The sequence below is a fragment of the Vanessa cardui genome, chromosome 15 (assembly GCF_905220365.1).
Source record: "Vanessa cardui chromosome 15, ilVanCard2.1, whole genome shotgun sequence".
NCBI lineage: Eukaryota > Metazoa > Arthropoda > Insecta > Lepidoptera > Nymphalidae > Vanessa > Vanessa cardui.
In genome coordinates this window covers 5,743,456-5,770,382 of record NC_061137.1, presented here as the reverse complement: position 1 = coordinate 5,770,382, position 26,927 = coordinate 5,743,456, and the positions used below count along the sequence as shown (strand labels likewise).

The following is a 26,927-nucleotide window of genomic DNA, read 5'->3' as shown; positions in this document are numbered from 1 at the left end:
CTTTATTGACATTTTATTGTGAAATCTTTGGCATACAAACTATAAAAAGCGAATTTTGTAAATTCATTTAAAATACAAAATAAATATGTAAGTATCGTAAACACTTTATGCCTAGAAATAATAATAATTATGTACATTACACATTATAGTTAACTAAAAAGTTCATACAAAAACAGACTATATACGAGGGATGTTGTATGGATACATTTTTCTCTGAAATCCTATCTGTTATTGTACAACATATCATATAAAGAATGCGTATGTTATTTTTAATACGATATATAGAAACATAGAAAAATTCAAAATATATATGTTTAGGTAATTATTTTGATACTTTAAGCTTAATTCAAAGATTGTCAAAGGACAATGTGAACTTAAATACTTATTTATTTCCAACTATTATTTAATACAATCTTTATAATTTCTCGAATCAAGATAATTAGAGATGGAACATGTATCTAGTGTTATTGTTATGTTTTACAGAATAAAAAAAAGTACTGAAATTATAAAATCTATGTATAATATATTACTTAATAATTCGAAGAAATTAATAAAAAAATTCAATACTGAAAGTTTCGTATCGATTCATACATATGTTAACAAAAAACAATAATGGCAACAAAAAATATATACGAATAAATTAAAAAAGGATATTAACATTAACTAAAACCTTTTTTGATTAACACATTAATATTAATTAGTAAGAATAATATAATCTATATAAAGTTAAATAATATATAAAAACTTCACAAAGGAATTTACATAAAATAAACGCTACACTTTCAACGCTCTCTAATACCGATATGGTAACATTTAAATTATAAGTGAAATACGTAACTTATGCATTGTGAAGTGATAGTGTTATACGAAACTGATCCTTTTTAATTAATATTAAAAACAAAATCTACAAAAGAATAATGTACAAATAATAATAATATGTTACATAAAATTCATCTGATATAATACTTAAATATAAATAACATTGCTGGCTCATTCAAGCATAACACCATCCAGTTTCATAACATGCCTTCACGCTTCAATATCTCTCGAGAGACCACTTTCGATAACTTGTACTGTGTATTAACTATGATCTATTATATGTTATATTAAATTTATCGTTATTCTATACAGCGGAATGTTTTCCAGTGATCACACCGGTTGTCTTGTTGTATTCATACTCTTTGTGTCCGTTGCTCGGTCGTTTTAACGTTTCATTAGTTTCGGTGTTATCTTTCAGGAGACCTTTCTTGTCTCTGAAATATTTATTATTCATATACAGTGACTTTACATAAGAATTATTAACATCAACGCCTTATTATATAATAAGTATTACGAATAGATACTGAATAAATCAAGACCGCGTAGAATTGTAGCAAGAGCGCTAGAATTATGTATTTTCACGCTAAATCGAAATTCAGATCCTCTGGGCAAAAAATGAATCGTCTTCTGTCATTAGAGGAGACAACAAGGCGAAGCGCTATACTTTTAAAAATTTTTTTCACTACTATTGCAAGCTCTAATTTTTTTCTTAGTGAATTAAATATTGGTTTTTTATAAACTTCTACACGGGACTTATTAAAAATCTTGTCAGTTTACAAACAAAGGTTAAAGCCAAGATTTAACTTTGTCCTTATATCTTCTATTTAGCATGTTATTGTTACGTCAATAATTTTTTTACATGAATTTCTATGATATATTCCATTTTTATTTTATGATGACATTAATATGTTGATATCAACATATTAATGTCATCATAATGCAATCGATTGTACCGTTGTTGACTAAAAAACTAACCTGGAATTCAAACTCACTTCCCTCTTGTTCTTTTTCTTGTAACAGCAGCTTGCTATAATCCCTTGTTGTCGCCAAAGCAACAGTAGTACGTCTAACGTGACAAGGCATAGAAACACAACTAATATTGCTATGCCTATTATTGCACCAGACGATAAAAACGATTCTTCTTCAGCTACAAAATAAATGACGGTACAATTATTAAATTAAAATTCTTTGGAACGTAGCATTTTTTGTATATGGCTAAGCATAATGACAAACGATAAAATGCCAATATGGACGCCTATAGATATTGCCAAAGCACTTTTAAGAACTAAGATGTTATGCACCTTCTGCCGTCACTACTTTTGCTCACTCACTCTTCAAACTGGAAGATAACAACACTAAGAATGTTTGTGTTCCATTGGGTGGTAACTGGATTTTCCTGGCTTACTCTTTACCGGCAATATTATAACCTTCTTCTTTTTGAAGTCGGTTAAAACTATATAAAAACCACAAAACTAAAAACATTTATCTGATTTATATAATAATTATTGAAGTCAAATTAACTATTTCAACTTTAATTTCTACAGCCATGATGCAATGATAACCAGACAGCGTCAACACAAAGTATTTAATTGCAGTTTAATATCTAAAACTTTTTAGCAAATTTGCGCTACCGTAAGCGATCATCTTATGGACGATTTCCTTATGAAGAGACAAGTTTGAGAGCTTACTGTCGTTCCTCGGTATTCTAAAAATGTTTGCGTAACACCTTGAACATATTTACATACATATTTTGTCAGACTCTTCAGAGTGGTTTGTAAATTTTCTAAAAAGATATTACGATATTTGCCGGGTTTTGAAGATCTAATATTAGGTAATTATTTTAGAGTCACTTATATATCTATACATTTTGTCTTACCTGGTATTGTCACCATGATTAGTGCAGCAGACGAATTTCCAACAGAATTTCCCGCTACAATTTCAAAGAAATAAGTAGTATTTGCGTCCATTTTGTGTAATTGAAATTCATCAGTAAGTCCAATTTGTTCCTCCTCGCAGAGATTCTCTTCAATTAAGCCATCGTATGTCTAAGGAATTACACGCACACATTGATTAATGTTTAGACACGACTATAAAACGTTTTATTGTTTTAAATTGAGTTGATTCAACATTCCAAAATACTGTTGTGACGAAATTAAAGTTGATGCTATTTTTTAATATCCTCTATTATAATATTATTTCAGAGCCGCTGGACAGCTTAATAGTTACTTTTTAATATATTTGTTTAAAATTGGACTTAACTAAAGGCGTGCAGAGTAAATAGACTCGATATAATCAGCGATAAATGTTATACGTATTTCTAATTTTTAAAATATATTTCCTATTTAAAATAGTAAATTTCTAATTTCATTATATTGATTTAAATAGTTTTATATCTTATTTATAGATTTCACCTTCTAAAGTATTATTTTATTTAAATCCAATATTTACCGGGCAATATTTAATAGCATAAAATTCCACAGTATCACTACTATCCGCAGGTTTCCACTTCAATACTCTATCGCTTGCAATGAGCTGTACAACATCGTCTTCCCAAACCGGCTCGTCTGGTACCGATCTAGAATCTATTCTGAAATATACAGTTATAATATTATTAAATTCTGGCCACATTTGCGTGAGACCTTTAAATGATATCTTCATTCAAATGAAATACATGTAAAAGAGTATTTAGGTGCGGTTATATTTAACTCTCAGTTTTACTTTTCATATTTTTTTCAAATAGCTAAAATATTATATTCATTCGTCCAGATCAAAGAAAAGTTTGGATTGAAGACAGTTTTTTTTGCTTATATTTTTTTAATTAAGACTTTTTACAGACGAGGTCTTTTCCAAATATTAGTAAGAATTTTTCTTCTACATTTATAAAGTTTTATATACGAGGTTGTTATATAAAATAAATATATGTTTTCCCAACATTGCGTAGTTATTTGACTCTGAAATCTTTCAAGTGTATTTGCACATAAATGGGATAGTATCAAAGTGAAGCCAAAATTTTCGCTCGTTGAACCCGAATGAGCTTCAGTTTAAGGCTTGTAGTGCTCAAAACGTTTTCGGCTTAATGCTCAAAGCTTCGGATCATTGCCATTATTTGTATTAACGTATTTTATAAGCACTTAATCATATTAAAATTAAATCAAAGATATTTTATTTAGCATAATCCGAAGCTGTAGAAATATTTTTTCTTTAATAAAAGAGTCTTGAAGTACTCTTTTCTTTACATTCTACTTCAATTCTAGTACAATTATTTTTGTTTTAATATGTATATCATGATCAAATAATTACAGCTCTGAAGATCGATAACTCTAAAATCGATATATACATAATACAATAATATTTGTCGACTTGTTGTTGTATTGTAATAAATTTTATTTTAAATGTTGTAATTACTCTAAATATAAAAATAGAACTTACTTTTCAAGTGTCACAAAGTCAAAAATTTCACTCCAAGGTCCGTTCCCAACATCGTTGATTGCTGCAAACTTTATATTGTAGCTTGTGTTTGCTTTCAATCTGTCTAATCTAAATGGTCTATCTTTAGACCAAGTTCTATTAATATGTATGTCAGTTATATTATAATTGTCTACTTCGTCGTATTCAGACTTGAACCCAATTATATCTGGTCCATTGAATCCGTTTGGTTCTTCGATAGAAAATGTGACAGAATTTGATGTTACATTTATAATTGATACCTAGAAGTTACAAATTGACTTCGTAAATTGTTTAAATAACCTTTCTTAAGAATAATAAATATATCAATATGTTACTCTCAAAACTTATTTCTGTTCCATCAAAAACGACGTAGTTAGTTATGAGAATATTTGTTTAACGATATGAGGATGTTTATTTATTTCTTAGATCGTATTATCTAAGCACAAGATTTCTTTTTAATAAACATAACCTAAACTAGGTTTCATGAGACTGATGTTTTAGGCAAAAGTAATTTCGAACATAGAATTTAGTTTGGCTTATTTAAATATAATATTGTGTATCTTAGCACAAGAATAACTAGGATTTCCTATCCCATCTTATAGTTTGCAATCAGTCAGAAATAAAATAAACTTTAACTTACAAAATGCCTTTAGCCAAAGTTTGACCAGAAATTTCTTACTGTAACATAATTAGTATGTCCAGTTTAGCACAGTTGCTTCGTTTGTATTTGAAATCCGTTAATTAATTTAAAAGTTATTTAAAATTTAAATATCAAAAGTTGTTACTTTGGTTATTTTATATTGAAGTTATAAAATCTTACATTATTAATAACCGCTGGCGTAAATCCTTCTTGCAAATGAATTATTTTCTTAGCTTCGCCGAACTCGTTCTTCGCTGTACATTCGTAAATTCCGTACCAAGTTTTGTTTTCAATTATAAGAGGGTCGCTGTGTAATTTGTCTGACATAACTTTGTTTATTTCTAGTTGATCTTCTACTAATATTCCATTGCCTTGATATCTAAGAAGAACAAAGATTGAGAGAAAATAAATAATTGATACGTACTTCATAATAATAATTATTATGTTTAAGTTTGATTTAAATAAAATCAATTTTACTATATTCAACATAATATCATAATTAATCATATTTTTTATTAATATTAGTCTTAATCAAAATTCAAAGATATTTTCATTAATTTTTTTCATTTTGTTTATTATCATTTTTTTAAATAACCGTCAAATTAAAATGAAATAAGAAAAAAATTTATTCTATTTTTATACTGACTTCCAAGTAACTTCAGCTTTCGGATTGCTTCGATGTTCGCAGCTTAAGTTTATATTTTTGTCCTTCCACGTCCAAGCCCTCTCATAGGATAGGTCGAAGTGCGGTGCAAAAAGCACAGACAAATAAGTTTCTTCCACCACTGAATCAACTACAGATAAAAAAAAAACTAAAGTTAAAAGAACAAAAGACAACTAAAATAAGCAACACTTCTAAATTCACTCGACACATTTGACGTTAGTTTAAAAACAGTCACAACAAAAAGATTATAAAGAGATGCCAATCATATCAAAAGTAATAAATATATGTCCAATTATAATCAGGAAATACAAATATTTTTCAAATCAATGTTATACATTGATGTTACAGGTGTATCCAGTTGATGAACTAAAATAAAGTTCAAAATATTACAAAAGTAATCTTACTTTCATTAGTTGCATTGCAGAGATAAATTCCATCATGCGACCTGTTCACTCTCAAAAAGGATAAGTAGAATTCTGCTTCCGTGTCATTCAAATTTTTGTTGTCCCACACAATGCTAAAATAAGTATCATTAACCAGTAACTCATTATGTTCATATGAAATCAATGTATCAATAAAAATAAAGATAATTTTAAATTCTGCCAATACAAAATCGACAATAAGCCGAATCAATAAAAATATTGTGTATTGCTATCTTGTATGGAAATTAATTAATATAATTCTAACGATTTTTATAATTCAATAATTGTTATTAACATATATTAATAGCTGTTATTAACAAACTATATTGGATATATTGGAAATATTATAATTTGGGTCAATTAACTAGATAGTTAATTAAGGATTTTGAGTATAAAAATATTTTTACATTGTTAAAATATTTTGTGCAAATAAAATTTTTAAAACGTAAATAACGGAAATAAAATTTTGTTAGTTACTCGTTTGATCGTCATATTATTTTGTCAACACTTTGGTTTAGGTGTGCATGGATATTATAAGGTACTTAACACACATATAAATCAGCGAGAACTAACCAATGTTTAATAATTATAAACGGTTTTGTTAGATATTAGATAGATATGAATATTCATTCATTCACCTTTGATCGTCAGATTCTTCACCTAAAAACGTTAAAGCAATATGCGGTAATGGCCGACCCGTCGCTTTACAAATTAATTGCGCCGTAGATCCTTCCACTGCAGTGACATTGTTAAACTCGGTTATATTTGGTGGTAGCAATACCTAAGACAAAGGGAATCTTTGGTGAATTTTATATCTCCACAAACTTTGACGAGTTTTTGGGTATTGTTTGTTTTTCCCTGCGATTATTGATAAATATAATTATATGAATATCTTCATTCTTCTATTATCCTTCGTTAAACAACAACAAACAACAACAACAACACCAGCCTATAAAATTCCCACTGCTGGGCTAAAAGCCTCTTCTCCTTTTGAGGAGAAGGTTTGGAACATATTCCACCACGCTGTTCCAATGCGGGTTGGTGGAATACACATGTGGCAGAATTTCTATGAAATTTGTCACATGCAGGTTTCCTCACGATGTTTTCTTTCACCGCTGAGCACGAGATGAATTATAAAGACAAATTAAGCACATGAATCAGCGGTGCTTGCCTGGGTTTGAACCCACAATCATCGGTTAAGAAGCACGCGTTCTAACCACTGGGCCATCTCGACTCTTATTCGTTAAACACTATTTTATAATTTTACTATTATAAATATTTAGCGTCTGTATTGAAAACTTCCAGACAGCTCTTTGAAAACTTGATGACGATTAAATGAATATTCTTTACCTCAATGTTAATAGTCATGACATGACTCCCAGCACTATTTCTCGCAGTGCATTCGTATGTTCCTCGATCCTCTGCTTCAACTTCTTGGAATACAATCCTGCTGTTAACTTGCTGCCAAGTCACGTTCGTTTCTGTCGAATTCTAAAAATTCGACTCTTTTAAAACCTTGATTACTTTAGTGGGAGGTTCAAGAACTTTTTTATCCTTGACTTAAATAATAAAATTGTACAACGACTATTTGTTTTTGCTTCTACACGAGCAAGTTAAATGCCAATACCAGGAAATAAAAATATATGGTAACTGTTTTATAGATAACATTTTAAGTAGTTAAAATTCTTAGTCACTTACGTTATCTAATATTTTCTTCCATCCGTATTCGGGATGAGGAATACCTGTAGCTGAACATTCTATAGTCAAGCTTTCACCAAGTGCGACCGTTGCATTAGGAGATGCTGCCAGTTCTACTATCGACGGAGTCGATATTACCTGAAGTAATGATATAAAATGTTATAAATACAAATAAATTAGTTTTCCTATTATTATAACCTACATTAAATCCAAATTTTGTTAACATAACAATTTTGGAATCGATGATGAAAAAATTCTTGATTTTGTTTATTTTAGTATTCTATAGTAATAATATAATAATTTCCATATATAATAGTTTTGGTTGGTATTTAGGTGTAATCGGTGTCGGTCAGTTCCACATATCCTCCGTTTCAGGCGGACAAAACGCGTTAAAATTGTTTACCAGGAAGATAAAATAATCCTAGCAATGGACTACAATTGACCGAATAATGCCATAAAAGACCTACTGTTGGGCTAAAGCCTAGGATTTTCTTGTGAGACGTTCAAGCTTAATTAGTATAAGTAGTAAGTTTGTGAATTTGGCAATATTTTCAAATATTCCTTACTATTTATTTTGTTTCGGTATAAGATTTACTTGCTCAGATTCGAAGTCTTAACCTCAAGTTGAGATCAAAGCAGACTAACCGCATAAGCACTGACTAGTTTCAATTTAGAAAAATATGTTTACAACGTTAATATTCTCACAGGTTGGATCTTACTTTTCTAGAAAAAAAGTTGAGTGAAAATAGGTCGAATATAAATCAGCTTATAATGAAGTACCTACTATTAAATATTCATGTTAAAGTCTTTCGATATTTGAGTGGATAGTCTGAATAAGCATTTTGTTAAAAAATGATTTTATTCAATTTATTTTGCAAGATTGACATAATAAGGAAGTTATAAAGAATAATATTATACTGAGCTCTTAAAACAATTTTACCTTTAGATCCGGTGTTCGTACATTTCGAATAAAATTAGATTTTAGTATCAATATAAATAAATAAAGACAAAAATTTTATGATAATGTATAGACTTAAATTTTTAGAAAGCATTTTTAAGGCTAACGCGTTTTAAAAAACGGATAGTTACAATGGTTGCATATAATGTGTAACATACAAGGTAAATTAGCAACATTAACAAAAGATTAATTGGCATTGTATTATTGTCCAAATCCGCTATGATAACTGGTTTAAAAACAATGACAAAATAATAATAGTACGCTAAAACCTTTCACGGTCAAGGGTATTTGAGGAATTGAATATTTCCAGACTAAATTTGAAACTCGGATCTGATTTCAACAACAATGCACCTGTTAACAGAGCGGACTATTAACCTAACCCTTAATTTATATATACCATTACGTTCAAACTGATGATGGGTCACAAGTTCTTAATAGTTTGAATAAAGGGTACATAAATACTTGTAGCGTTATACATATGGCGCGATTTTTTTATGGCATCGGTAGACGGAAGTACAAATGAACCACAAGATGGGAAGCGGTCAGATCTGCCCATAGACAATGGCGCCGTATGAAATTACAACCATTTCCTACTTATTTATTTATTCACCTAAGATATACATTTTTGTCATTTTAAATTTCGAACTTACATGCCGTAAATGAAAATAAAACATATATATATAAGCGTTCTCAAGAGTTTCAAAAATTTATTCCAGCATACCCAAAATAGAAAACTAAGTTTGTCTTAGCCAATCATAGCTCGTCTTATCATAGGAAGGCTAATTGCTGATTGGCTAAACAGTTATTATATTTCACACTTACCTCAACATAAATATCCCTGTCGATTCCTTCGCCAGTCTCCAGATCGGATGCAGTGCATCTGTACGCGCCACTATCTTCTTTTGTTATAGCGTTAATAATCAGTCCTTCTGGTGTTATTTTGTATTTGTCGTCATCTGTTATCTAAAATATGTATTAACAAATTATATTGATTTCACAGGCATTTTACTCTTCGATACGATCTGAGATCATAGGGATCATAAAATTCTTCGCCCTAAATCAAATTAAAATTTAAATTATCAAAGTTTAATTTACAAACCTTCTAAAAATAGAATAATACGAAAATTTAATTAAGTATCTGTCAAAGCACCAATATTATCACAACCGATTTCTTAATTATAATAATCAACCGGTTTCTCCAATGAGATAAGAATTATTTCATTTGTTTTATAATTTTTGGTTGAACTCTTACTTTGTAATTTCTCGTTAGGTTTTAGTGCAACAAAAAAATATTTAGTGAATATTGATTTTGTAATCTAAAACCGGCAAAATTTGCAATATAATTCTACAACAGATTTCATTGCTCCACTACAATCATATTTTGTAATCTTATATGACAAATACATATAAATATAATGATTAAATCTCCTTAAAATAAATGTTTAATACATGTTTTAAAGTGTTCGAAATTTGTTAATGAATTCTGTTTAAAAATTTCAAGCGCAGTCTTACCTCAATGAGCCCTTCGTCTTCTTTATGCCAACTAATTAATAAATCAGCTTCGCCTCTTGCTTCACAAGTTATCAAGGCAGCTTTTCCGCTTACAACATATTGTGTTTCTTTCGTATTTACGAAGTAAGGCGGGTCTGTATATGAGTATGGAGATTTGTTAATCTTACAAATATAATACCTAAAATATCTATACTTAGAATTTATTAACCTTTAAAAGATTCTCATATAAATTTAACAAATTCAGAGATATACTATTACTTAAGTAACTTGTAAGGTCTGCATGATATAATAAATAAATACATGTAAGATAAGTTGGACATAAGAACTAATGTTATAAATTTCAATAACAACTTCATTTTGATTTAAAAAAAGATTAACAGACTTCGTTTTCTCATATTTTTTTTATGATTAAAAATATATACATTTTTATTTGAGCTACCTAGACTTAAGTAGTTATTCATACAGCCAAAATTACAATGAAACCATCTAATTATAAAACTATAATTTAATATTCAAATTCTAATATGTGTTAATGTAATTTATAAACCAATACCTATTAAGGTTATCGACAAACAATATATCTACTAATTACAATACCCACCATATGCCTCCACGTTATATGTTAGCGTATACTGCCGACCATCGCGATCAGTCACACACTTGTATGCTCCGGATATTGATTTGCTTATATTAGATATATATACACTGTAAGTCTGTTTGTCCATCCATTCCGAAAACACGTTCGATTTTGTACCTGGTCTTGTGAAAGTAATTATTTACTTTAGGAATAAAAGTATTATTTACGATTTTTTTTTTATTTAAGCTTATTTTGCCTTAAATAACAATATAATATAATAGCAAAAAACATATTATTTTACGATTCCTTTATAAAGCTATAAAAAAAGAAGACTAAATATATAATGTAATCAAAATCAAAATAAACTTTATTCAAGTGGGCCTTTACAAGCACTTTAGAATCGTCATTTAACAATTAAGTGATGCTACCACCGGTTCGGAAAGTAGATTCTACCGAGAAGAACCGGAAACGAAGAATGCAGAGTTACAATTCTATTATTGAATTTTTTTATTTTAGCAAGCCAAATAAGCAAATAAAATATGATATTATATTACCTCAATGGTAGTATTTCTTGGTTATTTATATCTAACCATTTGAGTTTTACTCCTGAACTTGGGTCATCGCATCTACATTCCTGGTAAAAGGAACTTCCTGTTTTAATCTTATTAAATTCGACTTGATTGCTAGTGAAGCAAGCGTCGCTGTCTGTAAGAAAGAATTCTATTATTGTCACCCACGCCTAACGCATCCATCAATTAGGTATACATTTTGGTAGCCATACTCGAAGCGTGTAATAAAAACTGGGGTCATAAAACGATATTCACGATAAAGTACATATATGTACATATATACATATTGATATGATTTGTTGTATCTATATCCCCACGTTGTCAATGATTTTAGTGTATATATTGTGTGTAGCCTGTCTTTAATTTTTTTATTTACTTCTTAATTGTTTGTAAGCCTACAGTTTATTACAATACAGCCAATAAATAGTGATATTATAAGTATTGTAATAATAATAATAATATAACATATTGAAAACCATAGATACATATATTTTACTATATGAATAACATTAACCTATTAAGGATGCAAACAGTGTGGTATTATCTTTAAGTTGCGATCTTTTTCAGACTATGGAATAAACAAAGGAAATATAAATTTGATAATAGTGCAATAAATATAATTAAAATGAAATTTGAATAAAGAATTTTTATTTTTAAAATTGACGACGGTCTGATTTGGGTTTGACATTGTCGGTGTTAAGATAAACATATCATATCAATGTTTTTTTTTGTTTTATATATAATATATATATAATATAATCCATATATTTATAATATTTTACATTAATCTTCGCATTCTATTCTTCTTCATAATTATAAAATTTAATAATGCAACATCACACACTCTTCCGTAAGTGCAACATGTTTAAAGGTACAAAGTTTTCTCTTTGCTTATTAATACATGGACTACGTAATCCATGTATACTTTATCAAAGTAATAATAAGTCGAATATTTAACAAAGCTAATTCTTATTAAGTAAGTAAGGCATCATTTCTCTAATTAAGTTTGAAGTTTTCTTTATACATTTAAAAAAAATCTTAAAAACATTTTATGTATAAGACACGTGTTGAGACCGTTAGCAAAAGCGTTGATAGCATTTCAATGTTGGATCGCAATTCAAATTGTTTGAGCGAATAATGCGTGTATATCTATATTATATGTGAGTCAAATTATCAAAATCAAAATCAAGGTATACTTTATTCAAGTGGGCTTTTACAAGCACTTTTGAATCGTCATTTAACAATTAAGTGAAACTACCACCGGTTCGGAAAGTAGATTCTACCGAGAAGAACCGGCAAGAAACTCAGTAGTTACTCTTTTTCAACATTTAAAAAAATACAGTCATGTTAGTTAATACAATTATTAAATTAATATATCCTGCCTGGAAGTCAACAGGTAGGTATCGAAACCCATTACTATCACTGAGTTATATAACCTTATCTATTGCAAATTGAGAAGTTTTCTTCTTAAATCTTCTTAACTTCGCAAGGTCTCAATAAAGTTTCCAACATCTTGTTCCAATTCAATTATCCAAAAATTCTTGGTAGATTAATTATAAAAATAAATAATATGGAATGTTTGAAATGGTACATATTACATTTCGGAAATATACTCTAATATAATGACGATACTAAAGAAAATAAAACTGTTAAATTATGTTTATTATAATGATGGTTAAAAGCATTCTGTCAAATAAAGGTTGTACGTATTTGCAAAAAAAAAACAGATATATTTGGCGAATATGAATACAATACGACCAGATCGAAATCGATATCGAAAACACTACAATACTTTACGTTAAAATTATAAAAATTAGGTATTTATTGTATTGTAACGTAAAGTACTGTAGTGTTTTCGATATATATATTAAGATAAACACAACAGATTATGTAACAAAATGATTACATGGCTGTCAAAAAAAAGGCTGAGAAAACCATCCATCAATATTATTAATATTTAAATAAAACTAATTATAACGGATGAATCGCGTATATTAATTATTTTTATAAAACTGGTGCTCCGCTGCGTCCTATTGTAAGCCAAATCGATACACCAACATATAGATTGGCTCAACACATAGCAAGGATATTATCACCCCTCCGAGGACACACTGCGGCGTATGTCAAGGATTCTCCATGCCATACGTAGCCATAGCCATGGGTTCTCCAGTATCCCCCGTGGTCGCCGATTTATTCATGGAAGACCTGGAGGAGAGGGCTCTTCGCTCCGGACCAATAACACCTAGGTTTTATAAACGGTACGTAGATGACACTTTCACAATATTACCTAGTGATCTGACATCTGCATTTTTAGTACATCTTAATTCTATAAATAAAAACATTCAATTTACTATGGAATTAGAGGCAAATAATTCTTTAGCTTTCCTTGACATCCTTATTATCAAGAATCCTGATAATACATTAAGTCACACAGTTTATAGGAAACCCACACACACCAACAAATACCTCAATGGTGACTCGCACCACCACCCTAGTTAGTTAGCTACCGTTGGCAAATCTTTGTTTCAGAGAGCCCACCATCTCTGCGATGCTGAACACCTAGAGGACGAGCTACGTCAGGTCAAGCTTGCACTCCACCAGAACAAGCTGCCCGTGCCTCGCCAGCATCGCAGAAGCCGTATCAAGCCACCCACAGTTGAGCGACAACCTGCATTTCTACCATATGTGAAAGGAGTTACAGACAGGATTGGCAACATCTTGAAGCGAGCTTCGATTAAAACCGTTTACAAGCCTCATAAGAAAGTGAGCCAGTTCTTGAGACCTATCAAGAGTAATATCCCTTTACAAACTGCAGGAGTATATAAACTCGAATGTGAGTGTGGTTTATCTTACATAGGCCAAACAAAGAGAAGTATCGGTACCAGGGTCAAGGAACATATAGGAGATGTCAAAAATAGGCGTTTTTCAAAGTCTGCAGTCTGTGAACATGCTCTGGATAAACCTAACCATTTTATCCGATTTGATGAACCACAGATCCTCGCTAGAGAACACAGATTCATTCCTAGAATGATACGCGAGGCTATTGAAATTCAAAAACATCCGAACTTCAATAGAGAAGATGGTTGGAGACTTTCTAACACCTGGGATCCACTTATTAAAAATTCAAAATCCCAAATCCAACAGACTGCAAGACCTAAAGATACAGTTAGTGCCTTCTGCGTGCAACCGGAACGTTACTCAAGATATCAATTGAGAAATCGTTGGCGGTAGTTGTTAATAATATTTCCTTTGTTCTTCAAATAGACAAATGTCATCTTAGTCTACCCGTGACCACGAACACTGCAAAGTGCTCGAAACGTCGGGATGTTTTAAAAATAATTAAAAAAAAAAAAATTAATATACGCGATTCATCCGTTATAATTAGTTTTATTTAAATGTGTAATCATCGCGAAAATTTAAGACAACATTATCTATAATATAAAAATGAGTCGCTAAATGTGTTGCTAAGCGCAAAACTCGAGAACGGTTGGACCGATTTCGCTAATTCTTTTTTTTTAATATTCCTTGAAGTACAAGGATGGTTCTTACGGAGAGAAAAATTCCAAAAAAAAAAATTTTAAAATTTCCTGAAAAAGTCGAAAAACAACACTTTTCTATACTCCCATACAAAAGGTGTTGTTGAAATACATCTATCGTATGACGATTATTACGATTATCCGATTCTGTTTCTGCGAGCAGAAGACAAACTAATTCACGACAGGCTCTGTGACATCGAAGAGAGTTAGTTGTATGGATTTCTATGCATATCGTATAACGATTAGAGATAATCAAACTAACCATATTCTGAAGCGTCGTAAGCTGTTTCAAAAATTAATTGTTAATATTTAAACTAAGGGAACGAACGATTAAACAATTATTCAATACAACCAATCAAAACTTCGAGATCGAGATGATGAATATTAAATGAAATAATTTTTAAGTATTTGATTAGATCTCGCATGTTTCTTGATTTGTTTCTTTATTATTTGTACATTGTTGATGATCAGTAATTACTTGCAAAATGAAAAATTAAAAATTTATTTTCTGCGACTAATGCCCAGCGAAGCGGGCGGGTATTGCTAGTTATTAATATTTATTGCCTTAATATCATACCTATATATAGTATTGCATAAAAGTATACACAGGCCTTAGATCAGCCGTATATGTATCTTCCTTTATTTTCATATACTAAATAGAAATAAAACAGTGTTGACTGAAAAGTTACCTTTGGTTCTGAAAGTAGATTCTACCGAGAACAGTTGGTATGAAACTGAGTAGTTCCTGTTTTTCACCATTTTCATTGCATAGTATGTTAGTAATATTTATATATCCTGCCTAGAAATCAGTAAAAACTAAATCTACATATTTTTTATCTTTGAATGAATAATATGCCTTATCTATGAATGTTTTTTACATGAGTTAAAAATAACTGTGGAATCTTATTATAGAAACAAATCATAAGATGCTATTCAAAAGTTTATCATAAAATCAAATCATACCTTTAAGAATTAAATTACAAAAAGTAATAATAAAAACAATAAGGTTTTATTCGTTCTGTTTTTATTAAACTTGTACCTGAGCTAAAATGAAAAAACTTTGCTTAAGAAAAATGTTTACAATTTTACTAGTCCGATGATGCGCTCTTTGATCTCAACAAACATTTATCTGATGTTAATACATTTGGTCTCATAAACGTATTTTCAGTAAAGCGATTGCAAAATTAAGAATCATAAAACGTACTTCATTTTAGTCTAAACAAAAAGTGTTTTTTTAAGATTTACATTTACGAAAGCTTACAATTGATACATGGAAAAACAGAGTAACATGTATGTGGAGATCTTTTCAAGTAACTTCTAAAAGGAGGAGGTTATCAATTAGTTAGTCTGTATTTTTTTTATGTTTGTTACCTCATCAATTTTAACTGCGTTTTGATATTTTTTTTTGTTTGAAAGCTGCACTAGCTTTGGTTCCAAATATAACAATAACTATAACTACGTTATATAATCATAAATCGACTTTTAACTAGTATATTTTTTATTTCATTTTACTTAGGACGATTCTAAAAACTATGTTGCATACGCAATTATTTTTATTACTTTTTAGTGCATATTCATTTGTTTTAAAATAATGTTTTATTTGAAGTTGTTTTTTCTTTTTGTTAAATTTTTTATTTATTTGTTCTAAAAAAAAAACAATCATATCACGTTTTGTCCTGAATCCTTTGAGAATTATAAAATAATTACTAATTAAACTGCAACTTCCTTTTGATTTAGAAAATTAGATTTTCAACTAATGATAAATATTTCGGCTAATGTGGTCAGCTATGTTTATGCACCTAACGCTCATCATTTTATTATTATCACGGTCATAAATGTTCACGTTTTGTGTTCTAAACAATGTAAGTGGGTCACTTTAACAAATTACACCGGAATGTGCAGCTAATTATTATTTTTAATACACACCATCCAACGCGAAGGTCATTCAACATGTGTTTTGTAAAAATGCAATGAGTGTTTAATGTAAACAATTGTCAATGTTACCATAGTTAAAATTTAGACAATTATTTTTATATGTTATAATTTTTATTTTTTAATAAGCATACATGATCGTTTATGACTTTATTTCATTTGGTTCTTAATTGGTTATTATTGTCAACGACTAAGTCCAGGTCTAGTTTTGAAATTTTGAAAGTTATTATTACTAAGACTGCCTCGGTAAGAAAAAAATACCTTGGTCGTCCTGATATTTCAAAAAGACTGGAGATTATTTTTAAATTATCGGTTCATGAGCAAGAGATGACATTACACGTGTGTTTGTGCATACACTTGTGTACCATAATCGTACCCAAATGTAAGGCTATTCTCTGTTGAGAATGGAAGTCTTAAGTAATGACGTTAAGAAGGAGATAGAAATAATTAGATAATAGCTTTAAATTATCACTAGACTCCTATTATGAGGTTAAAGTCCATTATTATATCTACCTTGTTTAATTTCCGTTATATAGGCGCAAATTAGGAGTGGGTTACGATTCTATCTATATAGACCTTAAGAAGTAACTCTATAAGGCAGCAAGTAGTTAGAACCTATTGATGAATTATATAATTATGAATATAACTTTTGTGCAGTCTACCTCTTGGTACAGACAGTTTAGATATAACTGAAGAGCTAAGTACGTGGTACAGAAAATGAATCTAGTCTGATAATAATAATATATGTATACAATAATAGTAACAGCCCATACATTTTCCCAATACTTTTCTCCTCTCCTTAAGGAGACGGTTAGGAGCATATTTTACCGTGCTGATCCAGTGTGGGTTTGTGGATCATATGTGGCAGAATTTCATTGAAATTAGACACATGCACATCCCTTCACCACCGAGCTCGAGACTAATTATAAACACAAATTAAGTACATGAAATTTCAGCGTTGTTTTGAACCCGCAATCATCGCTTAAAATATACGTGCTCTACCACTGGGCCATCTCGGACCAGTCTGATTATAATTATGACAAATCCGGAAGACTCGTGGGCATTAGACAAGTAAATTGTCGTAAACTTGACTCACACAACACATGTGCCCTACTGATATAAGTGTGTAACCTTATCCTTTTGTAAGGAGATGCAAACAATCTTAAATAAGATTTCACGTGACATCATACGTATTTAAGCCATGAACATTTTTAATCAGATAATCTTTTTACGACACTTTAAGTGACGTTCTGTTGCTCTCGTTTATGTTGGGAATTTCAACTTGGATCTACCATGCTTTAGTTTAGTGGTATAGAAGGTCGTTTTGATTAAAGAATCTCTATGTTTAAACTTGGGATTTGTATGAAAATAAATGTCTACAGTGTACTCAATGTAAATACGATAGGCGTTCCATTTATAAAATTTATAAAACACAACAAAAAACTTTTTGGTATTATAAATATGTTGTAAAAATGATATATAATTATATTCTTTTTGATACAATAGTTGATATGATAGATATTTTACCGCTAAACAATAGTACTTAGTATTGTTATGTTCCGAATTGAAGGGTGAGTGAGCCAATGTACAGGCACAAGGGACATATCATCTAAGTTTCCAGGGTTGGTGTAGCATTGACGATCTAAGGAATAGTTAATATTTCTTACAGCGTCATTGTCTATGGGTGATGGTATATATGCTTGTCCGCCAAACTATTGAATAAAAAAATGTAAATATAGATAATATAGCCAACAAAAATAATTTAATAAAATAATATTCATGCATATTAAGCGTTCTATCAATATGAAATATTTCTGGACATCACGTAATATTTTCTCCTCTTGTTTATTGTCATCCAAATGATTGTGTAACATAAGTATTTGAAGAGTAACAAAATATTATTTATTTGCTTTGCTATTACTTATTTGCTTCATTTAATAAACAAAGTAATGATATGACTATTGGCAATTCTATTTTGAAATAACCAATAATAAACTAATCTATATAAATATTCTGAATGTGAAAGTAACTCTGTTTGTTTTTCTTCATGCCCAAATTGCTGAACCGGCTTGATAAGATTTGGTGTGTAGGTTTTGTCTAGGAAACGGATAAAGACTTATTTTTGATTCTCATCTTGATTGGTAAAATAGTTGTAACGGTTTTCGCACGATAATACATCAGGTTCTGCTAATAGTATATAAATTATGTTATTGATGTAATGTACGTACAATATCAACAAAAAATGTAATTATTTTTGTGTTATAATCTAATATAGTCAAGGCGGTATACACACTAATTATCATTGCGATCGGTTGAACGGTAACAATGTGGATGAACTACAGCATCGCCTTACGCGTAGTTATAACAAATTCAATAATATAAAACGAAATATACAATTATGTTTAGTAACATATATATATTCATGGTAATCCGTCAAACATCCATCAATATATAGCAGACGAATATCAAATGTTTACATAAGGTAGTTTTTCGTAACGTTTTATTTACACTTCATTACAAAATGTTTATGTTTTTATGTATCTGTTTATTTACTTAATTGGAATGTGCATACGTCATATTATAGTGTCCATGATTCAGTTTTATTTGTCCCAAGTGAAGGAATTAGCACATCGGGATACGTGCTAGGGGTTGTACCCCAATAAAGTTTTATGGAGCAAATGACCATGCACCGCAGCGATTGAATCTGATATGGAATTATGGATACACGTTCATATTGCCAGTTCGATATAAATTTATTCACTACGGGCATTTAACATACCCATTACAAATGTTGTATTATATCCTTACAAATAAAAATTAGGGATTTTTAATGATAAAAATACTACTATAAAATTTGAAATATCTTATACATATTCATATCTAAATTTGTTAAGTAAGTCATCAATCATCATAATATATTGTTCTGGTGGAACAGCAATACTTAGTGTCGTTGTGTTCTAGTCGGTGACTTAGTGTAACTGCAGTTACAAGGGACATAAAATCTTAATTCTTAAGGTTGATAGGGCATTGGATTTATAAGAAATTTTTGATCCGCCTATCAAACAATTGACTAATGACGAAACGAAAAAACCTTAAAATGAAGAGTTATCAGGAGTCTAAATTTATTAGACAAGCGTTATTCATGTCTTTTGGTGTTTAATATGTATGTACACCAAAAGCATAGAAAAATTATTATATATGCGGTTTTGGTTTCTTTCATCACTAATAATTACATAAGAACATTTTAATGTTAAGAAAATACATGAAGCTAGGTATATCCAACGTTTATTCTTTAACGTTCCAGTTAAGCTGGCTTTATCAAAGTGTAACGAACGCAACTGCTATAACTTCTTGCAATATTTTCTTCGAAGCCAATTTTTATTAACCGTAGCGTCTATTCATTTTCTATATTTTATAGATTATTTAGATTAAATTTCCAGAAGATACTCAGAAAATATATAGACACAGAGATTTGATTACTATGAAAGCATTCACTTAAAAAATATGGAAAGTTTTTTATTTTTTTTATTTATAATGATGATGATGTCGGCGTTACCTATTTCAGTGACGGGATCAATTAAATCAGAGACAAATCAACTATGCAGGACATATACGGCTGCACAAGTGTGTGTGAAGACACAAGTGCGCTCTCTCTTTCGTCGCTCTCATTATCGGATGAAACGGAAAATCCTGGATAAAAGGGACGAGTTCAGATGCATGATCAACAACTTCACGTACTTTCCGAGGCACGAGAATAGATACAAATCACTTCCAGACTGTTACTGAGAAATTTCCTTTCTATTCGATAAATAGAAAGGAAATTTCTCAGTAACAGTCTGGGTCGATGACCCAATTAACGGTGTCAACTCAGAACCACGAGATCAGGCTTTATGTCTCGCCACTAGACCAACGTGGCATTCTCTATCATTATTTGCAATATTTATTTATCAATACTTACGTAACTACTCACGATAATAATCAAGCAGCATACACATAAAGAAGAATTACATAAAATTTACATTAAAAATAGAAGCACGCAAACATCGTCCTTGATATATATCATGAGTTCATTCTTTAGACAACATTTGACATTAGCAACGAGACTAATCAGCGTCCATCTAAATAAAACAGGAATAGCTAACACGTCACGGTGTTCATACGAATTGAATGTTCACAAAACAAACGTAGCCGGTACTTAATTAATTACATAGTTGTGTGCGGATCAAAACCAACAATGAATTGCAGAAATTGCATAATCACAAACCAAATTAAACAGCACGGTGGTTTAACCGAAATATTCATTGCATTGGAGTTAGTTTCTTGCTCATGGGCGGTGGTTGGGGTGCGCTTTTGGTAAACTAATTAATCATTAATAATACCAGACTTAACGTTCTGTATTTAATATTGTTTATTTCCTGCACATATTTTATATATACCAGCTAGTTGTACTAACTTTGTACGTTTAAATATTTCACATTTAATTTGTGATATATCTTTTAATAAGACTTGATCACTGTGACTAATCTACATATAAAATCTTGTCTATTACTTTTGAGTAAACATTTTTGGCATCGAAGTGTGATTTTGCCTATAGAGAATTTACATTACATAAGTTTTGAATTATCTTTGCCCTTTAAATTGATTTCTATTATGGGTTAAATCTTCAAACAGATTTTTTACCAATTTTCTATTATCTGATTAACTAGTTACACGTTTGATGATATTTAGTAGTGATCATATGATATACGTAGTATAAAAAACGATATTTACTTCAATACACAGATGAAATAAATGTTCAAAAACTATTGTATTTGTTTTGCATCATATGATTCCCTTTCTTTAATGGACATCGCGACAACTAAAATTTATCTCGTAGCTAGATCTTTGACACAGTTTAATGAAACCGCAAATAGCATCTTTATAGGTCAGTGTTTGGCAACGTTTCCAGTTTTAATTAAAATATATCGTTACCAAGTTATGTATTACACGGAAGATCAGGTCGGTCAAGCGACGCAATAATACCTAGTATTGATCTCCGATTACCACGTATTCACGGTCACTTAGGATCACCTTAACGACATGTCTATTATTTCTTAACCTTTATTTATTTATCTTTACATATCCAAATGTTTGTATTGCTTAATAATAGATTGTTACAGGATATTTCTTGAAAAATGTTTTATTTAAAAACAGTATGCCAATTTTCCTCTTCAATTCAGCGAAACTCTTGTGTTAAAAGTGGGTACGACATTAGTCCTTTTACATAAACCCTAAGGTACCGTACAGGTAGGTCAATTAAATACCTTTTTAATTTTATTGGATATATTTGTTACTTTGGTAAATATTTTTAATGTGATGACTATATGTTAGCTTTTTAATTCAGTTTTTTTCAATCAAAGACAAAGTTTCGTTTTGAAAACAATCCTTACTATGACAAATATTAAAAATAAATCCTCCGATGTTTTTTAAAGCTAACACTTTTAATTAAACATTGATGTGTCAAAGTAAAAGGTAAATAAATCATGTATGTCATAGTATTGTACATTATTTATTACATTATTTATTTTTAATATATAAATCTCTATTATAGATTGTAGGCTTAAGACTATTATATATTGTCCATTAAAACCTTTTTATATATGCATTCGACTTTAACAAATTTAATGCGTAATTATTATATGTATAAATAACATGCAATAGTCAAATAAAATAAAATATTATTTCATTATAAATCGCGGAGTGAGTTATTTCGAATTAAATATTTATTATTCCAAATTCAAAACACTCTATTCACTAATGTAATTGTAATATTATATATTATATTATATTACAGGGTATTTTTGATCATTGCGTTTTCCAGAATTAAATACATAAATGTATTATGAGCTGTGTTCTATTTTAGATGCGGTAAGGAAACTTAATTTGAATATACAATTTCTTTTTTTATTAGTGCTCAACTTTAAAAAAGAATTTATTCGCCAATATAATGTTGATAGCGAGCAGGTCTGTTTGTGATTCAACCATTCAACCTTTCTGTAAACAGTGGCTTAATGGATAGTTTGTGGAATCACGGGTTTCCACTTAGACTGATAAGATGGAAAAGGTATTGTTATTGTCTTTAGTTTGTTGCATTTTTAATAATATGTACAATTTCGTCTCCGTTATTTCTTTAATAAGTAATATACTTTAATTATAACCAAAATTAGACCGGAGTAAGTTTGTCATTTATAATTGTGATTCTGTTTATACTTAAGTATATAATCGTAAATATGCTATATACGAGGTTTTATTGAAATTTCTTTGGTATTTTTGGAAGCTTAAAAGATAAATTATAAGATAAATGATAAACATATAATGACATAATTACGTAAGTAAATAAATAAAGCGTATGTATGATATATACACTTTATTGTATTATATACTTATATTATTAAAATTATTTGACTTGACACATGGGATTTGAACTCACTACCTCTAGTGAAGATCCACGTATATCTTTGAGTCCGATATTTCTCAAATATTTCAAGCTAAATCCTGTAATATGGACCTGAATCATTGGTTAATTATTGATTGAGTGTCAAACGGTACAAACGGGACATTGACAAGACCGAACTGGCGCTATTAATTAATTAAGGCCTCTAATTGAAATACTATAATAAGACATGAGATTTTAACATTGCGAATATGATATAACAATGACAATCAGTTGAAATAAGGCAAAACTATGCACGCACTTGTGATACTGATGATTGATGATATATATAAGTACTTATAGTACTTATACGACGTACCATTTGCTACAATATAAAGATAAACCAGCTTAGTTAATTGAAAAAAAAAAAAAAAAAAAAAAAACAATTTAGTTTTTTGCGTCGCAGATTTTTTTTTACAGACATCTATGGTAGCTAGAATTTTGACACACAAACTTAAAATCTTATATTAATTTATTTACAATTAAAAAAAACATTATTATAACTTTATTAGGTGCTATGTTAATATATTAGATACTTTTGTTTTGCTTTCTACTCTACAAGAATTGACTCAAAAATCACTCGAAAACGAAATGACAGAAAGTGAATATGCGACCTTGTTTTTAATAATAATAACCTTTCCAAGGATAAACGCTTCAAAAAAGTGAATCAACGTACGCCGGTTTTATACATTTTATCAGTGAGATACGAAGTGAGTTCTTAGGTAATAGCGTTGTTAAATGCCTATATTTTTATCCAAGCATAAAAACTATGTGTGTTTTTACAATTGCATTTAATATCGATATATATTAAATGATATCATAAAAGAAAATTTTGGTCAGCATTCTGAAAAAATAAGGCATATTTTTAACCAATGTGAATTTAATTAAAACTGTGATTACAGTAGTAGATTTTCTACTACAGAAGTAATTTAAAGCACTCTTGTTTAACTTATATATTTTCCTAATCCGACTGCCCAGACTATATGGAATATTACAATACAAATTAGTTTTACTTTACGTATAAATTCTTTATTAACGTATAAAAAATAAAAATAATATAAATGTATTTTTTTTTTTTCAATAATGCTTACTACAAGTGATCAAAGGGCGGTTTTATCATTAAGATGTCTTCCACAACCTCTGGATAGAGGACGTGAAATCGAATAAGGCGGGAAGTTATAGAAAAGTTAATTAATACCACTATATTACACACTATAAAGACTAATTAAGACATACAATACCATAATATATATAACATACAAATACCAGAAAACCGCAGTACATCCGTTAATATGTCTGTACTTGAGATTTTCAAATAGTGTTTTTTTTTATAAACATATTTTACATGTATGATTATTAGACATGAAATTTTTAAAACAAATGAAACTTATCTTGATCAAAAAAGTATGTAAGGCGGCAAAGAAAACTATTGAACTAAAAAGGTAAATCTTTCTATACAATTCTATTTTTGTATATATGTATTATTTCAATACATTTTTATGTCTTAGTGTTGCCATATAAAAAAATTCAAAACATTTAAGACAACATATATTTATTTCAAAACAAAACAATTATACTGTACAACAGACGTAAAATCAAGGCGCTTAATCACTTATAATCTTTACGACTCGTGCCCATCGTAACAATTTAACATCCACGACCTAAATATCGAGCGGAGTACCATGTTTTAATTCCACCATCATGACACCAATATGGTGCACATAATTTTAGGAATTGCTACCATCGCTGCTTAACGAGCTCAACTAGCTGGTGACCGAACGCATCAAATTGTCGTTTGATACGCGTGTTGTGTTACGCTTTTTAATAACAACATGCAACATTATCAGGAATTAGAAATATACGTATATTCCACGATGTGGTATTGTGTTGCCTTGCTCGTGGTGGCCTTGAATATTGATCTCATATCACTTGCTTGACTTCTGTCGTTCGATTTGATTGTTTTGTATAGCAATATATATAAATTAGATAAGTATCTATATGAATCGGCGTCATGTAAATATCAAATAAAATTCGAAATTTGAAAATTGAAAAGCAATTTAATTGCTTGTTATTTTATTTCAGAATGACATCGATGATTACTCGTGTGAAGTTGTTTTATATAGATTTGTTTAATAATAAAAAAAAACGTACACAAATTACTGCGTCTGTTTTGTACATAAGGACGGAAACTCGGCTTGAGTTACTTTTCAATATAAACTTGTTGTCATATGTGTAATATTATATTATTCGCTCATCTAATAAATAAAACAATACAATACTTTCAAGCCTATTGAACTGGTTTTATATAATTAAGCACAAGCAACGCCCTTATTGGCCTAATGTTCAATTGAAGGTCTATCCTATTACGTTAATAAGAGCTTAACACACTTCCGTATATCTACATATATATCTATATAAAATATGTATACTCAGTATTCTTTGTACATCAAATGATTTATTATTTCAATAATATTTACGAGTTTCTTGTTGAACAGATTTATAATGGGTTAAGAAACAAGAAAAAAAGTGATTATATTTATTAAATTAGTATACTAACAAAATGCATTACAATTATTTTTTTTTCAATTATTCAAGTATATTTTATGCGGCAATATTATAATTGTCAAACCCCTATTTCAAATATTGTGAAGAATTTAAAGGATTATATTCTATCGCCTAATTTATTTTATCTTTATAAAGATATAATTATTTTTCCTGAATCCATTACTCATAATGAAAATCCCGACTATCAAAACTTTATTCAGAATATTAAATTTTAATACATATGTGCCCCATCCCAAGTCAATTTATACAATCGCAGGTAATCGCATTGACGTGATAAAATAATAAAGTATACCTTAAATAATAATTATTTAAATACTTGTACATTAATTTAATTCTTATTAAATTACATGCTTTTCACAGACTGAATATAATTATGTTTTTTTATTCAATGTTCATTTACAATATTAAAAACTTTTTAAACTATTTCAACGAATATATAGGCTTTGTTTATACATGTATAGATAATACATGCATACAATAAAATAATATTGAATAAAAAAATGTAACTTCAAATATAAACAGTGAAGAAATAAAAATCGTAAATGAATTCACACATATGTTTATATGATTTAATAACTCTTTGTCATATTTTAATAATTCAATAAAAAATAATATACTTAAAACTTACCTGATAATAAAACACTTAGGAGAAACGTAGCAAAAAACATTTTTTCTTTTCCGGACTTCATGATTAAATCGTTGACATTAAAATCAAGAACAATAAAAATAAATAAAACCCGAACAAATTTAAAATAACTATGACAGATAATTTTACCGCGTAAAAATGCGTTCAAATTTAAATTTAGAGCGTTCGTTCCAAAACACGCTCTAATTGATTTGTGCGGCAATCTCCATGCATGCGGGCGACTAGGCTTAATGCGACTGACGATGGTTACTTGTGCTTCGTTGACTGAGTTCGGAAACGGGACGCATATTGTAGTAAACATCACGCTTATTTTTAGAGCTGTTACAATAGTCTACTTCTCCATAGAATGGAATGTCATTATAAATGGCAAAAGGTTCCGATACAGTTACTTTATGGATCTTTAAGACTAACAATTCTATCCAGAAATAGAATGTAACAAAGCGAAGTGAATGATTAGCTATCGTTAAATG

At 29.5% G+C, this 26,927-nt stretch overlaps 1 protein-coding gene across 1 annotated transcript; it reads right to left on the bottom strand.

Moving 5' to 3' along the window:
• Nucleotides 1–26,706, bottom strand: LOC124535840 (fasciclin-2-like). The gene is made up of 16 exons (XM_047112224.1): nucleotides 26,440–26,706; nucleotides 11,292–11,442; nucleotides 10,762–10,919; nucleotides 10,161–10,294; nucleotides 9,471–9,611; nucleotides 7,691–7,828; nucleotides 7,343–7,483; nucleotides 6,631–6,773; nucleotides 5,975–6,087; nucleotides 5,553–5,700; nucleotides 5,087–5,285; nucleotides 4,249–4,526; nucleotides 3,268–3,406; nucleotides 2,696–2,864; nucleotides 1,795–1,966; nucleotides 1–1,253 (listed from the first exon to the last, which is right to left on the bottom strand). The coding sequence occupies exons 1-16, from the start codon at nucleotides 26,498–26,500 to the stop codon at nucleotides 1,124–1,126; spliced, it is 2,415 nt and encodes an 804-aa protein (XP_046968180.1). The 5' UTR covers nucleotides 26,501–26,706; the 3' UTR covers nucleotides 1–1,123.
• Between the last annotated feature and the right edge of the window lie 221 nt (nucleotides 26,707–26,927).

Excerpts from the sequence above, each read along its gene's own strand:
- LOC124535840 (XM_047112224.1), bottom strand. The coding sequence starts at position 26,500 with ATGAAGTCCGGAAAAGAAAAAATGTTTTTTGCTACGTTTCTCCTAAGT. Across the intron at positions 4,527-5,086 it reads CGCCAGCGGTTATTAATAAT|GTATCAATTATAAATGTAAC; the intron begins GTAAGATTTTAT and ends TGTAACTTCTAG. Across the intron at positions 1,254-1,794 it reads GAAGTGAGTTTGAATTCCAG|AGACAAGAAAGGTCTCCTGA; the intron begins GTTAGTTTTTTA and ends TAAATATTTCAG.